This window comes from Coptis chinensis, chromosome 9 (genome assembly GCF_015680905.1).
Source record: "Coptis chinensis isolate HL-2020 chromosome 9, ASM1568090v1, whole genome shotgun sequence".
Classification (NCBI taxonomy): Eukaryota; Viridiplantae; Streptophyta; class Magnoliopsida; order Ranunculales; family Ranunculaceae; genus Coptis; species Coptis chinensis.
In genome coordinates, this window is record NC_141464.1 from 51,656,627 (window position 1) to 51,674,152 (window position 17,526).

Below are 17,526 nucleotides of genomic sequence, written 5' to 3' on the forward strand. Positions count from 1 at the left end.
AGTTCATGACACTATTCACAGTTTATTCCCATGGATTGCGCAATGGTTTGCTGAACTGTAATATCAGTTTCACACTTTCACTAGTAAGTCAACTCTAATTTTCAATCTTCATTACCATTACCAGTTCCCACGTCCTCGTTTCAAGTTTCAACAAAACCAAAATAAACTAAAAGTAAACTAAACACTCTGTCACTTACACTCACATGTCAATATAACTTCTATTCTAACTAACAGAAACACCATTAAAAAGGACAAAGCAACAAACAAAGAAAACAAAACTAAAAAAGAGAGAGAAAAAAAAATCTGTAGGAAATGAAAAGCAGACCACTACTATTTGCAAGTTGCACCAACCATTAAACCCCACAACAACAATGCTTCTGCAACTGCTCATTCTACTCACTACCCTTTCAACTTCATCTTCCAAGCCTGGTAAGCAAACAAACAAACAAAACAAACACCAACTCTTTTATTTAACAATACATTCTGTTTAGACTTACTAAAGATTGTTTCTTTTTTGTTGCAGAGCCATTTGCACTAAGAATAAGCTGTGGTGCAAGAACAAATGTCCAAACACCACCAACAAATACACTTTGGTTTAAAGATTTTGCATATACTGGTGGAATACCAGCAAATGCAAGTCGTTCAAGTTACATAACACCACCATTGAACACACTTCGTTATTTCCCACTTTCAGATGGGCCAACAAACTGTTACAACATTGGTAGAGTGCCCCAAGGTCATATGTATTCAGTAAGAATTTTCTTTGGTTTAATAAAATTACCTGATTTCGATAATGAGCCACTTTTCGATATTTCGTTACAAGGTACTCAAATTTATTCACTTAATAGTGGTTGGAGTCAAGTTGATGATCAGTCATTTACAGAAGGAATAGTGTTTGTAAGTGATGGTACTGTTTCTGCTTGTTTTCATAGTACTGGTCATGGAGATCCATCTATTTTATCTATTGAGATACTTCAGATTGATGATAAAGGGTACTACTTTGAGGGGAATTGGGGTGAAGGGGTGATTTTACGGACGGCAAAAAGATTGTCTTGTGGTAATGGGAAACCTGGATTTGATGAAGATTATAGTGGGGATCATTGGGGTGGGGATAGATTTTGGAGTGCGATTAAAACATTTGGGCAAAGTTCTGATAGTGCTATTTCTACTGAGAATAATATCACGAAAGCATCCGTTTCACCCAATTTTTATCCTGAGAAGCTTTATAGAACTGCGCTTGTTAGTACTGATAGTGAGCCGGATTTATCGTATACTATTGAAGTGGATCCGAATAGAAATTATTCAGTTTGGTTGCATTTTGCTGAGATTGATAGTAGAGTAACTGGTAGTGGGCAAAGGGTATTTGATGTTTTGATCAATGGCGATATTACTTTCAAGGATGTTGATGTGATTGAAATGAGTGGGGATCGTTATGCGGCTCTTGTTTTAAATAAGACTGTTCCTGTGAATGGGAGGAGTTTGACTATAACCCTTCATCCGACAATTGGAGATCATGCAATTATCAATGGGATTGAGATCTTTGAAGTTATTCTTGCCGAGTCCAGGACTGCAGCTCAAGAAGGTAAGAGTACATGCCATATCCTTATTTTACCTACTATGAAGTATATTTTAGCCTTTATAACTTCCCAGTACATAATTCTAGAGTAGTGTGTTCACTGCTTTCATGCAGTTGAGCGCTATGTGGTTTCGCCTCTATATATTTTAGTGGCCAGTGCTTATTATACTCTCTAACACATCTTTGTGTCTCGATATTGATTTGACCTTCAAACTTCAGCTATAATGATTAGTAAAGTTTTGTCTTCTATTGTTACATGATAATGTTGCATCTTTGGTAATACTTGTGATTCTTTATTCTGATGTTTGCTGAAGTAATATTGTTTCTCTTCTATTCTTTCATTCCCAAGAGTCACAAACCTTAGTGTGTGTACCCACATTAAATGGTCTTTGGTAGACACAGCGCACCCAGTTTGGTGGGCCTCTCAGTAGCAAAAGTGCCACCCAAGGACCCAATGGCATGTGTTTGGCATGTGAAACCAGAGATGGGCCTCACATGCACAGCTTGTGCCTGAGATCTTTTGAGGTGGCCTCGCAGCTTGCCTGCTGGGTTAGCCCAAGATCAGGCCCTTGGAGCCAAATCTGCCAACATCCAGCCAAGATGGTAGGTGGGGGTGAGAATTCAGGCCTCGTTGAGCCACCACTTGCGGGTCTGCTCCTTGGACCAAAACTCATGGCCCTCTCGTTTAAAGTTCAAATCTCCCTCTAATGGTCCATGTCACTTGTATTTGGGGATCGGTACCCATCTTTAAAAATTTAATGGAGATCTTTACAGCCAATTAAGGAGATATTCAAGGAGCTGATTGATTTCCCCTTATTCTCTGAAGAGATATTATCTATTTAATGGAGAGTAGTCCATCTACATTGGGTAGCAATAGCATTCAGACAAAAAATATGTAACAACCAGCTATTGGACTGCGTACGTCCGGACTGGGAGCTAATAGTAAGACAATTGGTAAGGTTCCTCTCAAAGGAGTAGAACTGTTTGGATCCTGGTTGAGTAATCATCTTTCCGCTCCTTGGCAGATCAGGCTTTTAAGGAGAATGGAGCCGCCAAAGGGGGAAAGAATCGGGTCAGTGTCGATGGAGTGGGTCGACAAGGACGTTGACTTTGTAAGCGTGGTGGAATTTTTAGGGTCCTGGTTAAGTATTTACTTTGCGCTCATGAACTCGGACATTGAGAAGTATTGGTTGATTACTTAACATTTGGTATTACAGCCAATCCATGTCCAAGGTCGAACCTCGGGAGTGGCGACCTAGAGGCTGGCTTAAAATGGTTGTTATTATGTATGGGATGGTGTTAAGTCATTAAATATTGATAGGTGTGTGGAGCCGCCGCCCACCCAAAGAGGAGAGGGCTAACTTCGCGTCAATTTCGATAGATTGGGTCGATGAGGTGGAATGTTACTATCCTGATTAAGTAATGAGCTTTCCGCTTTTCCTTAACAGCTCTGGCTTTTGATGAGTATTGGTTGATTACTTAACAAGAACACTTTTGAGACTTCAACAGAGTGCATAAGTGCTGGCCTTATTGCATAATCAGCTAGTTTAAGCTTAAAGATTACTGGTTGAATCATTTTTGTGAGTGAGATATTGGAATGCACCAACTTAAAAAGAGTCATTTGGTATCGCTACAACAACAGACAGCTGATCTGGAGCAGTAAGATAGGTGACTTAGTTTGAGTGCTGGCCTTAATGCATAATCAGCTAACTTGTTCAAGCTTAAATATAACTAATTTGAGTTATTTTTGTGAGTGAGACATTGTTAGTGGACCAACTAAAAGAGTTATTGGGTATTGCTATAACAAGAAACAGCTTGGATCTGGAACAAGAAGATAGGTGACTTAGTTTCACATAAAGGGTATCAAGTAGCGTTGCTGATTGGCGTGTACTTACTGAGTCATAACAAGACAATCAGAAGAGCAGTCAGCCTCTTTCAGAAGGAAAAGGAAAATTGGGATACAAGTGTTTAATGCTTTAATGTGACCTTTATAGCCGACCAATAGATAAAAATCTGTGAATCATAGTCATAAGAACTATTGGACTATTCTGTCCTCGTAAAGAAGCGAACTCCAGATATAAAGAGAGGTATGAGAAATAAACAGGCCCCATATTGGATGCGGATCATGCAATTCTCGTGGTAGCGTTAGCGATTTTTTTCACATCATCGGTTCTTTGAAAGGTTCCAAATGTGGAACTGAAAGAGCAGGATGACGCTTATGCAAGGAAGAACAGCATGGTTGGTAGTGGCTTAAAATCGTTGTAATGGTTTGTTGTATCCATTTTTGGCCAAATCCATTCTTCACAAGAATGCGTTCAACCTTTCTTCCCAAGATAACTAACAGTATACACTTGCCTCCGAAGCATTGTTATTACACCGTACTCCCTAGTGACACATGAAAGTTGGAAAGACTATTCCATTGCTTCTCTCGCGTCCACACTATCACGGCTGCTTTTGTTCCACTATCTAAATTAGTTTCCCAACCTCATGTATAGGAACAAATGAAATAAATTATTGGAGGCAAGCTGACTCTAGTTTTGAGGCCTATTTTGGTCAGCCAGGTGAAAAGAAAAGGATCTGATGTGAATTAAAGGCCGAAGCGACTTTAATCAACACACCATTGATAAACTAAAGCTAATTCTAACCGTAATTTGATGGAAAAGGGAGATTTTAGTAACCACACACTTTAACTCCAAAAATCACTACTAAATTCTCATTAAATCAACCAACTAAATTGTGAGACCAAAGGCCTTATTTATACAATCTCCAAAGAATCCTAATTAGAAACAAACTACTAAAAATAGATAAATCCTACTAGAATATCAATTACTAAATAAATATTACTACTAATACTAATTCCATCAGGATCTAACTAATATTACTTGGGGCGGTTACCCCTCAATCTCATCTTATCCTCTAATCTGAGTCTCTGATATGGGTATGTCTTACTGCTTTTTCAACATCCATATTGTTTACCTGTCTCAAAAGTTTAATATGAGTCCAAGTGTTATCGTTTCTTTTGATGTGTTCTACCAGATCGCTTGTCACCTTCTATTATATAAGTAGGCTCTACGATGACTTTAAAGAAACTACTATGCCCCAAACTTCTTCCTAAAGTTTGGCTTCTTTACCTCTGGTAGAAAATGCATTCTTTGAACTTTGTTTACTTTCTAGAATGCCCTCTTGAGGAGCTGTGCCTACGAGTAGAAGTTTCTCTGGGAAATGTACCAATAACTTGTGAGCCATTTTGATTTGCATGACCTCCCTCCAAAGACATGCTTCCATATCCATTACCCAATAGCTTTTAGTCTATTTAAAAAGGTGGTTAAGGGTGCCTCCAGGATGGGATGACGCAACCAGCTTGCCTCAAAATGTTAGCGTTGAGATCTGATATACAGGCATATGCTGCACTTTACGAGGCATAAACATAAAAATTGAAAAACAAATTGTGAATAATTTTTCTAGGAAATCAATCAAATAACATTGTGCATTTATGTGAATGTCTTGATTAAGTTGAATCAGTCTCCGCCCTATATCACCATTTAGGCAGAATAATGTTGGTACGAATATTAAATCTTATATCATTATTTTAACGGCTTAAAAGGCAATATACCCAATGGGTGGCATGTCTAAGTGATCAAAAAAGTATCCAGCTTGGTCAGCGTAGAGTTTACTCGCTTTTATACGCCACTGTGTTGATTTTTGAGTTGCATCAGCCATACATTCCTTTGGCAGCTATTTACTTGCCTGTGTCATATTCCACTTGTGAATCACTTTTACCTTCATGTTCTGTGTTACTGTACTTTTTCTGTATGATCTCCATCAGTGGGAAATAATATCTTGAAGTATATAGAATGTCTTGAAACTCGTTCCACCAACCTTGTTTAATACGACAAAGAAGCAAACCGTAGTCGCATGTTTTGGTGCCTTCTTAGCTTTGATGTGAAGCTCACACTTGAATACGTGTCCACATTGTTACTGATCTGATTTAGACATTCCCCTTATAGTCAGGGCTTTGGAATCGGTGAAGAATTCCCTGGGCCTTCCACTTCGCTTTGGATGGAATGGTGATCCATGTGTTCCCCAACAACATCCATGGAGTGGTGTGGACTGCCTGTTTGACTCAAAAGGCCGCTCATGGGTCATTGATGGACTGTAAGTTTCTATTCGTTATGTCCTTTTTTAAGAGTCTATTTTTACAGATTAATTTCAAATGTTTTCTTTATTATTGTAAAGAAACACTGTAGTTCATTATGTTCAACTTCATGTACTTATGAACTTACTTTTTTGCACATTATTATCTAGCTGAAACCTATCTGTTTGTGAAATGCATGAAACTATTATTTCAACACTTTGGAAATCTATGTGAAGAATTTCTTTCTCCATATATATCTGGAAAAATAAATTTCTATTCATCCAAGAGAATTATAGATACCATCTGATGAAATGGAAGAGACTAAGAGAGAGTGTTGCGGAGGATGCACGAGTTTAAGGCCTTGCTTGGAAATGACTCTGGAATTTTTGGGAGGAGCAGGATAAGTGAGCGGAGAAGGGTCCTCTATTTCTAGATTTCCTAAGCTTGATATAGCCACAACGTTTAGGTTTCAAGGGACTTAAGGGTGCAATTTAAAGGGGTTGGTTGGGCTCTCAGTCAGTGGTTAGGTATGATGCTCTGTTCGAGACCTTCATATCAATAGTACTAAGGCTTCCTTCTCTTGTAGTTAGTTTTAGTTTATCTTTAGTAGCTTGATGCTTTCTCTTGGAAAAGGGAGGGTCCACTCAAAAGAAAATTACAACATATACTTTCCACCTTTTCAAATTGGGAAGGACGGAAGGTTTGGCCCAATAGGTATATAAAGTGGATAAGACAGAGTGAATCAAGTGAAGCCTTTCAGCATGGCAAAGACATCTGGATATCCAACTGGATATTCTACAAATAATTAATACCAAGTCTTGAGGAAATGAGAGGCAAACCTAGGTATTTTACTGGGGGAGAAACAAGATCGATAATTTGATACCCGAATACTTAGCAAATAAAGTACCCTCATCTGTAGGAGTGCTTCTTGAACAAGTGTGGGTTTCCCAGTATTCATCTTGAAACCAGTAGCATCAAGATTTTTAGGATAGTGTAAATACCTTCTATAGACTGCATCTCTCCTCTAGAGAAAAGAAGAACACCGTCTAAAAAGCATAAATGGATTCCCCATTTGCACTTAGGATGTTGTAAGAAACTCTTGTTGCCGCCGCAAAGATATAAGGAGACAAGGGGTCAACTTGCCTTAATCCCCTTTTTCCTTGAAAAAGCTTCAGGAGTCCCACTGATCAAGATGGAAAAGGAGTGGCTATACATAGTTTTTTCCAGGCTGTGAGTTTAGGAGGGAAGTTGTAGACTTTCAGAATTTGGATGATGCATTCTCAGCTAATGGAATCATTGGTCTTGCAAATCTCAACTTTAATAGAGCATCTAGACGTACCGCTCTTTCTAATATAGCCTCTCAAAAGTTCACGAGAGAGCCAAAGATTGTCCTGTTTAAGTCTATGAGGAATGGAGGTTGATTGAGCAGGATTCATTAGAGAAGATTTAAAAGGTTTCAATCTCAAGAGTGAGAACTTTGGTAACACGTGTATATGGTGTCACAGAAAGCGATGTAGAGTTAATACCTTTAAGCATGTAGAAACTTGAGAATATGGCATTTAAGAGATCTTGTCAGTGTTTGAAGAAGCCAGCATTAAAGCCAGCTGGATCAGGGGCTCTAATGCTGTGGGAAATCCACACTTCTTCCATAGAGAATAAGGCAACCTTAATTTCTTCATCTGAGATGTCATTATCAAGCTGTAGTAGTGACTAGTGACTGATACGTGATAATTTATCAAAGAACTCAGCATCCACATTGATGTTACTCTGTTGTCCAAGAAGGCCCATGTAGAACTGAGAAATATAGTCTATTACTTAATCCTCATCATTGATATTATTGCCACGAATCTTCAATAAGCCATATTGCATTTATGCCCTTCTTTTCCTTAATTGCATCGTGGAAGTAATTGTTGCATCTATCACCCAACTTGAGCCATTTACTGTCAGTTCTGTGCTGAAGCCTGAAGGTCCATGTTCTTCACATTACCAGTTGACAGTACAAATTTCTTGCCTCTTTCTCCAAGATTGCTATTGCTACAATTCAGTTTTTGCAGCTTTCACTTTATTATGCAGCTAGGAAAATTATGTTTAGACCAGTCCTTAAGATTGACATTTAGAGCATTAAATTTAAGGAACATGACTGTAATAGGGCCACCATGAGTTACTGCAGAGTTCAGAGTCCCAGCTTTCTCTAAGAATATTCTGGAAATCGTGTTGCACCATCCATGAATTTGAAGACCTGAAGGGATGAGCTATTGACCTGTTCTCAGATCAAGAAACAAGTTTTAGTGTGATCTGAATTCGTGGAGGCAGGAATTCACCAGCACTGTTAGTAGGCAAAAGGTTCCATTACAGAATCGATAAGACATTTATCTATTTTAGACTGCTTCCTTCCATACTCTTCATCACTATTGGTTCATGTAAAGAAGAAACCAGGAAATTTAAAATCAGACAGGCCACAAGAGGATCTACAAATCTTAGAGTATCCCTTGGATGAGTGGGCTCACCAGTTCTTTCATTGGAAGCAATTATATTGTTAGTATCTCCAGTGGCGACCTGGGGCCAGTAATAGAAGAACTAAGATTGATAAGATCTTGCCAAAGTAACACCGTCAGTCCTAGTATTACTAGCATCGTAGCATATATAACAGAAAGATGATACTTCATAGAGTCATGCATAAGAGATTCCTCGCATAAATAATTTGACTTGTTTGAGAGAGTTGAGTTAGGCTAGCATAAAGTGAATCCCTGCACACCCAAACTAATATAGAACATTAGTCGAGTTTGTCAATGTCATAGGTGTGCGCCTATGTCCCTTCTACATGTTATGGGCGTGAGCCCCTTAGTTGAGTCTAAGCCCATGGTTCGAGTCCATTAGTTAGTTGGACATATGTCATGTTTTTATTGGTTTATGTTTTCTAGGTTTACTTTAAATAACGGGCTTGTAGTTAGGGTTTCAGGAGTTGTGTTTATGTGTGTGATTTGTGATTGAGAGATTCAATAAAAGGGTGATTTTTAGGTCGTTTTTTAATTATGTTTCAATTAAAGTGTAGATTCAATTAAATTGAAGCTTCCGCCAATAAGAATCTATATTATTTGGTATCGGAGCAGATTAATTCTAAGGGTTACTATTCATGATACTGTTCACCGAAAACATTGTTCACGAATACTGTTCATCGGGTACTATTCGCCGTGCCACTCGTTCACGGCGAATTTTTATTTTGAAAAGTCAAATTTTTTTGTGTTATTATGGTGAATAACAGAGCAACTCGAGGTCGTCCTCCATCCATGGATACTCGCATGTCTCAGTTAGAAGAAAACATGAAGAACATGACACAAATGTTCCAGAACCTGATGGAAGCAAAGTTTCCAGTCCAAAGAGAGGTGCAACAACTACCTCCACCACCATAGAATAATGGTTCAGTGGCTAGTACTGATGATGCATCTCCGGTTGATGGTTCAATCCCTCTTCTGAACCCTTTTGGGCCTACAAATCCAGAAAACAATGGAGATAATAGAGTTGGCATGAAAGATAACACCAACAGAGAACCTCCTCTCAATGAGGAACGTAAGGGTGTACCCCTCAATGATGGCGCCGCTCGGCTGCCGGCAGGTTTTGAAGCCCCCCTATTAGGCGCTCTACCAATCTTTGATAAGTACGAAGATCCGATTTGGGAAAATTTTGTGACTCACTTTGACAAACGAAGTGATTTGTTTTTCAAAAACGTATGATTGCAGATTTGGATTTCTTTAAAGAAAGTCAGCTTTCAAGACGAGCCATTGGTACCAAAAAAATTTGGTGCATTTTCTGGTTATTGTTTTCATAATCTGTGTACAAGAGCATGTTGTGGGTTACTGATTTTAAGCCAGGGAAGCTGCTACAAAGGAAAAATTCATGGTTGGATTCCTTTCAGTTGGGGTATTGGCCGATTTCCTAAAACTTGTGGGCGTGGTTTTCTTTACCTGAAGTTTTTGTTGATTAGAAATTCGATGACGAATTTTTTTCGGTTGGGGAGAGTGATGTAGAATATTAGTCGAGTCTATCAGTGTCATAGGTGTGCGCCTATGTTCCCTCTACATGTTGTGGGCGTGAGCCCATTAGTTGAGTCCAAGCCTATATTTCGAGTCCATTAGTTAGTTGGATACATGTCGTGTTCCTATTGGTTTATGCTTTCTAGGTTTTAAATAACGGGCTTGTAGTTAGGGTTTCAGGAGTTGTGTTTATGTGTGTGATTTGTGATTGAGAGATTCAATAAAAAAGTGATTTTTAGGTCGTCTTTTAATTGTGTTTCAATTAAAGTGTAGATTCAATTAAATTGAAGCTTCCGCCAGTAAGAATCTACATTATTTGGTATCGGAGCAGATTAATTCTAATGGTTACTATTCATGGCACTGTTCACCGAAAACACTGTTTATGAAACACTGTTCATCGGGTACTATTCATCACACCACTGTTCACCCATGTTATTGTTCACGGCGAATTTTTATTTTGAGAAGTCAAATTTTTTTGTGTTATTATGGTGAATAACAGAGCAACTCGAGGTCGTCCTCCATCCATGGATACTCGCATGTCTCGTTTAGAAGAAAACATGAAGAACATAACATAGATGTTCCAGAACTTGATGGAAGCAAAGTTTCCAGTCCAAAGAGAGGTGCAACAACCACTTCCACCACCATAAAATAATGGTTCAGTGGCTAGTACTGATGATGCATCTCCGGTTGATGGTTCAATCCCTCTCTGAACCCTTTTGCGCCTACAGATTCAGAAAACAACGGAGAGAATAGAGTTGGCATGAAAGATAACACCAACAGGGAACCTCCTCTCAATGAGGAACGTGAGGGTGTACCCCTCAATGATGGCACCGCTCGGCTGCCGGCAGGTGTTGAAGCCTCCTTATTGGGCGCTCCACCAATCTTTGATAAGTACGAAGATCCGATTTGGGAAAATTTTGTGACTCACTTTGACAAACGAAGTGATTTGTTTTTCAAAAAGACACGATTGCAGATTTGGATTTCTTTAAAGAAAGTCAGTTTTCAAGATGAGCCATTGGTACCAAAAAAATTTGGTGCATCTTCTGGTTATTGTTTTCATAATCTGTGTGCGAGCATGTTGTGGGTTACTGATTTTAAGCCAGGGAAGCTGCTACAAAGGAAAAATTCATGGTCGGATTCCTTTCAGCTGGGGTATTGGCCGATTTCCTAAAGCTTGTGGGCATGGTTCTCTTTACCTGAAGTTTTTGTTGATTAGAAATTCGATAACGAATTTTTTTCGATTGGGGAGAGTGATGTAGAATATTAGTCGAGTCTGTCAGTGTCATAGGTGTGCGCCTATGTTCCCTCTACATGTTGTGGGCGTGAGCCCTTTAGTTGAGTCCAAGCCCATGGTTCGAGTCCATTAGTTAGTTGGACACATGTCGTGTTCCTATTGGTTTATGCTTTCTAGGTTTACTTTAAATAACGGGCTTGTAGTTAGGGTTTCAGGAGTTGTGTTTATGTGTGTGATTTGTGATTGAAAGATTCAATAAAAGAGTGATTTTTAGGTCGTCTTTTAATTGTGTTTCAATTAAAGTGTAGATTCAATTAAACTGAAGCTTCCGCCAATAAGAATCTACATTATTCAAACTCTTCTACTGGGGTCGCTGTTGTAGCTCTACATGTGCCCCCCGAGAGGGCAACATAGTTGTCCTGCTTCACTTTGGTCCCTAATAGACAGGAGCTACACATGTTGTGCTTGTGCTTATTCTTCCTCTTATGCACCTCTGCTTAGTGAGGGACATTTATACCCCTCATAGTGGTCTATTCATTGTTTTAAATTGGAGTGGTGTTTACCTGACCCCTTGGGTCTCCATACAGGCCTCTTGGAGCCACTCCTCCTGTTTGTTGTTTTTTATCTGTGTTGAACTACTATTGCCCCTGCTTCGTAGTAGATGATGCTGAACTAGAGTCACTTGCCCATTAGAGTTTTCATTACATTTTGTACTGGAATTAGTTGTATTACTACTACTCTGTAACTGGCGCTACAATCAACACCATTTTTCTCAGGTGTACAGACCTCAACTGCCTCAACCCCTAAAAAATTGTGATCATTAAATTGAACAATAACCTCAGCAGAAGAGGACCTACTCACCTACCTCAGTGGGCAATTTTTCTCTATAATAGCTTTCTGATCCAACAATGCAACAGATTCAGCTTTGTCACTTCCCTAAGGCTGAGTCCAATGGCTCCCTATCCTTGAAAAAGTGGAGACAAAAGCGGCAGAATTCACTCTCTATCCTTATTTAACTTTGTATGTATACAAAGTATTATTGAGGAATAGAGGGTTCATTATAGGCCACAGAATTTGGCTCAAATAGTAAAAAACCAAATTGAGCTTGTTGAACTGGCATAGAAAGAAAATCATTCTTCGTTTGGCACCTGTTCAAATGGCGCAGAAAAGAAAATCACTCTTCATTCTTCATTTGGCGTCTGTTGTTGTGTGCAACCATTGGATGCTCATTCCAACTCTATATCCTTAAAAGCCGGTTTTTTTGGGGAATGCAGATAGAGAGTGGACAACCATTGGACTCAGCCTAAGTGCTGGACCTCATCCTCATAAAGTCAGCATTGTCCTCAATAACAACCTTAACTGTTCTGTGAAACCAGAATCTACCTCTTCAGCAGTGGCATCAGTAGGATCTTCAGTGATGACTTGGTTTTTAGTAGGTAAGTTCACATGACGGACTGGTATAGTAACTTCAGATAGAAGTGATTCAGTGATAACCTTGTAACCTTGTTATAGAACTCGTGTTTGGTGGAACTATCAGATTGGATAGAGTTGAGAAATGAGGTGGTTTTAACCATTTTTTCATCTGTAGCATTTGTTCTTGGGATTTTGAGTCATGTGACTGTAACACCTAGTGTTTGCCTTTTTATTAATCAGTGAACAATTACATCCACAGAAATAGTAGTTGCAAGTTGAAAAGACATCCTTACATTTTTAGACGCTTGGAGATTACAGGTGTGACAGTTCTCTTTCTCAGGTTTTCCCTAGCGTTGTTGATATTTGATAAGTTTATCTTTATATTTTAGCTCAGAGAAACTATTGGTTTGCGAATTATATGAACTTCAATATCAACATAAACTTTTTAACTTTCTAATTCCGATGATGAAATCTTCTCGTATTGCATTTTTCAGTGGTCTTGACAATCAAGGACTAGGGGGTTTCTTGCCGAACGACATATCCAAGCTGCAGCATCTACAGAGCATGTATATTCAAAATCGTACTCCTTGACTCAATTCTTTGATTCTTGAATAGGAGTTGCATCTTTTCCTCTGATGTAGGTTACATAGCATTGTTGATTTAACTGCAAAACAATCCTCCTTGCGAGCCCTTTGTTTTACACTTAATGGATTCCTTTCATGTTCGAATCAGACATTCCTCATAAGATACATGAGGAAGTTCATAATTGGATCCTTCAAATTCTATCTCCATGTAATACTGTTTTCGCACAACATTTAGAAGTTAGAAGTTCATTGTAGTCTAAGTAATCATTACTGTTATGTCTTATTCAACTCTTGTGTGTGTAGAAACTTGAGCGGGAATAGTATTCGTGGGGCCATTCCATCCTCACTTGGATCAATAACTTTGCTTGAGACATTGTAAGTAGCACTAGCACGTGGTCTACCTTGCATTCAGTGATCTGTATTGTTCTAGAGACAATCTAGTGTCTACTTTTAATAATTATGTGTTTTCTCCTTAATTACAAAGTAGTTCTTAACTGAACACGAAGTAGACAATAGTAGTATGCTATAGAATCATTGGCTTTGAAATGAATGCTTAGACGCCAAGCGATGAATCGCCAACATCAGTTGCATAAGTTTGTTTTCTATGTGTTTGATGTGCAATTATAGCTATTGGGATTTCAATATTTATATAGTAACTATATTAGTTTCTGAGCAGAGACCTCTCGTTCAACTTTTTCAATGGTTCTATTCCAGAAAGCCTTGGACAGTTAGCATCATTAGGGAGACTGTAAGTACTGTCCGCACATCCCATTTGTCTCGTGACTGGTTTTATTACACAAACTGTGCAGAAAAACTTTCTAATCTGCTTTATGGTGCTGCAGGAATCTCAATAGCAACTTATTATCTGGAAGAGTCCCAGCTGCGCTTGGAGGAAGACTTCTTCATAGAGCTAGCTTCAAGTATGCTACCTTCACTCTTAAAGGCCTAGAATTAACTCTAAATAAATTGAATTGCAGATAAGAATACTTATTGTGGACACATATAGCTTTACTACTAATGCAGGTCTTTGTGGTATACCTGGATTACCTACGTGCGGTCCACACCTTTCCACTGGTGCTAAGATAGGCATCGCGTTTGGAGTGTTTTTTGCACTTTTGCTAATTGGTATTGGCTCTGTATGTTGGTGGAAACGGAGGCAGAATATTCTACGGTCGCAAAGGATAGCAGGTAAGAGCATGCGTAATTCAAAAGCTAATTGAGATGCATATGTACGGGATCATGCATTTTTTGTTTACCCGTTCACTGGAACTTATAGTTTGCCTACTTTTCTGTTTGCAGCAAGGGATGCTCCATATGCCAAAGCTAGGACACATTTTGTTCGTGATGTACAAATGGCTAGGCACCATGGTCAAGAACACACTCGAACTGCTACTGAGAATGGACCTACCTTGCTATCTTGATTGGACAGCTTCGTTCCAGATACATCAATTCAGTTTTTGTATCCGATGCCGAGTTAGATCATAATTTATTTTTGGCACACCCAATGCCAAATACATGCTTTTGCAGGTCCATTTGATAATGTAGTGCTATTGGAATTTGCAAAACCATCGGCTGTCGTTCATGTAAATTGTTTTGAATTGAAATGCGCCATGAAATGGGCGTGTATTACTTTTTATAGTCTATAGTGTTGTAGGTTCAAATGTATTATTCTTGTTTCAATTACGGCCGAGAAATGTTAGAAATACTTAAAATTCCTCACAAATATTTCGTGCAGTTTTTGTAAAAACCTTAGTTTTACTGTTTAAATTTGAATTTGTAAAGACTATTGAAAATGGGCATCAAATTTAAAACCAATTGGTGGAGGGAATTATATATTTGATTGCAAGCTTTTGGACACCTGATGTGGGATTATTACATGGATGCTATTCTGCCAAACAGAAATATAATATTTGTTAATATAAGCTACAGGAGTACAGGTTCGAAGGTTTCCCATAATGGTATTCTCTTTTTGCCAAAATTATTTGGTCCACCAAGCCAAAAGAAGGATAGTGCTCCATCGAAGCAGAGAAATACTGCAAAGGGGGGAAGTGGAAAAATACAAAATCTATCACTTTGGATTTGGTGTATGCATATCAACAAGGAACCTACGTAATAGAAGACCTAAGTAAGCATAATGAACCTACGTAAGCAAGAATGCAAGATGCTGATGGTATAGCTAGAAATGTGTGTGATGTGACTCGCTGCATAATTGCAAACAAGTTTAGGTGAAGACCTTGCTTGTTGGCAGGCCCAAGTCAGTATCCATAGATTAATGTCCATTACATCAGCACTGCATTTCTAGGCCTGAAAGGAATCTAGTTAGGGAACTATACTAGAACCTACTAAGCCATCACAATAGAAATGTACCTAGTAGAGCGACAAACTAAATGGAGATAAATGGACAACAGAGTCCTCCTTTTTCCTTTTTCTTTTCAAACGATAATTTTAATTAAACCAGGTTTTTGTTACACTGGGTCTTAACTCTTAAATCATGCCAGCACTCACGTTATTAGATAAAGTTCACCTTTTGTCTTAGATCATTTTTCTTTGTTTCATAATATGGTTTGAATTTGTAACAAAGTAAGATCGGTAGAAGTGTAGAACTTATAACAGTTATAAGTGATTTTTTTAGTGCAACTGAATACGAGTGGTAATAAAAAAAAAAGCATGTACCATTTTGACTTATACATTATATACACCAAAATGAAGAAATTTTAAAGATTGTCTAGGTACGTAAATTATCTTTTTTAAAGTTCAATAGACTAATTCACTTACTAACTAGATGTGAAAGCCCACCAGAAACTTTATCGGAAAAAAGAAAAAAAGAAAAAAAATAAATAAAAACAACCAGAAAGACTTTTAGCTAAAAAAAAATCAACAACTACACAACAAAACCACTCATTGTAATTTGCAATTATGTATACAATCCCATTCATTGATGGATCTAGAGAGTGTGGGGGGGTAAGAGTGGAATTCGAGCTAAACAAGCCGAATTTTACTATATTCAAGCTCGGCTCGCTAATTACACGAGTTTAAATTGAACTCAAGCTCGGCTCATATAATAAATGAGCGAACTCGAGCCGAACCCAAACCGAGCATAAGTCGCTCGGTTATTTTACACTATAAATATGTTATTTGAGCTAAACGAGCCGAGCTTCATCAAGCTAATTTATTACACGAGTTTTAATTTGAGCTCGAACTCGGCTCATATAGTTAAACGAGCCAAGCCCAAGCCGAGCTCCGAATCCTCAACTCAACTCAAATTCCATCTTTATGTGAGGGGGGGAGGCAGTCGCACCTCTAAAGATTTGTAAAAGTTACATAATATATTAGTAATTTGTTAGAAAAATGACTAGATTATAAAGATTCACACCCCCAAATTTTTTTAGAGAAGCTCCACTCCACCACCGCACCTCCTAGTTCAATTACTGGGTTGTATATATTCTTGCACTCCCAGACATTGAATTCTAGTTTCGTCCCTAGCCTCATTGGCATTTTCTTGTAACCTTTCATCCCTATCTTGACATTGAATTCTAGTTTCGTCCCTAGCCTCATTGGCATTTTCTTGTAACCTTTCATCCCTATCTTAAACGTCTAGTCCCATTGTCCATAGAAATTATAGATTTCTAGTCTGAGAGTTGAGACATCAATCTTTTTTCGGTTATTTATGAGAGACCATTTAAATAGATCCATAGATGAATGGGATTTTCCCACCTTCATCATATCCTAGTTATATTATCTTTTTGTAGGTTTTTTTTTTTTTTTCTTCTTCTTCTTTCTTTCTTTCGGTAATCATATCTTGTAATTTTACGAGAAACATTGTTATTGAGGGTAAAATGAAATTTTCATTGCATCCTTTGATATCCTCCTATAATTATTTCACATTAAAATATAAAAAATTCTATGTAGTATGTACAACATTTTCAACTGGCGACATGGTCCACACGGACCTCGTAGCTATCAAGCCTATCATACAAAGGTGAAAAACGAGTCAAAATTGAGTGGACCCATTGACCCAGACTCACACTCACCGTCCACATTCCAAAGTCCAAACCACTCCAACTCATGAAACTCATGCCCGAGAGGCCGAGACAGCCCGAGTGCCCGACTCAAAACTCAACTGTTCCCTATTTCAACGACACGACACGATTCAAAAAAAAACTCCACGTGAGACCTAGATTAATTACATTACATCACACTGACAGCAACAACAGCTACTCTCCAGCTAGAAAACGACACGACACTATACCACTCCCTCTTTTCAAACAAAAGCGCCGTTTCTCAGTCGTACTAATTATAAACAAAAACAAACACTAGGGCTTACATCACTTTACTAAGTAACATCCAAAATCACATGATAATTTCCTGACAACACACATCACATCATGCGGCGGCTCTTCTTCATTTTCACACACTTCCTCAAACTTTGTTCTCTTTATTTAATCCCCTTGTGCCGTCTCACACTCTCACCAAATATCTTGACAACGGTCCCATTTTCATACACTTCCTCAAAAACGAGTCTTGCACTTTCTCTTTGAACTATATTTTTTTTT

The 17,526-nt window shown here is 38.4% G+C and overlaps 1 protein-coding gene across 1 annotated transcript; it reads left to right on the forward strand.

Annotated features, from left to right (window-relative positions):
- Positions 1–226: 226 nt before the first annotated feature.
- Positions 227–14,720, forward strand: RLP4 (receptor like protein 4). The gene is made up of 9 exons (XM_086582637.1): positions 227–429; positions 524–1,582; positions 5,584–5,731; positions 12,884–12,955; positions 13,277–13,348; positions 13,650–13,721; positions 13,816–13,893; positions 13,980–14,161; positions 14,273–14,720. The coding sequence occupies exons 1-9, from the start codon at positions 372–374 to the stop codon at positions 14,392–14,394; spliced, it is 1,863 nt and encodes a 620-aa protein (XP_086438763.1). The 5' UTR covers positions 227–371; the 3' UTR covers positions 14,395–14,720.
- The last annotated feature ends 2,806 nt before the right edge of the window (positions 14,721–17,526 follow it).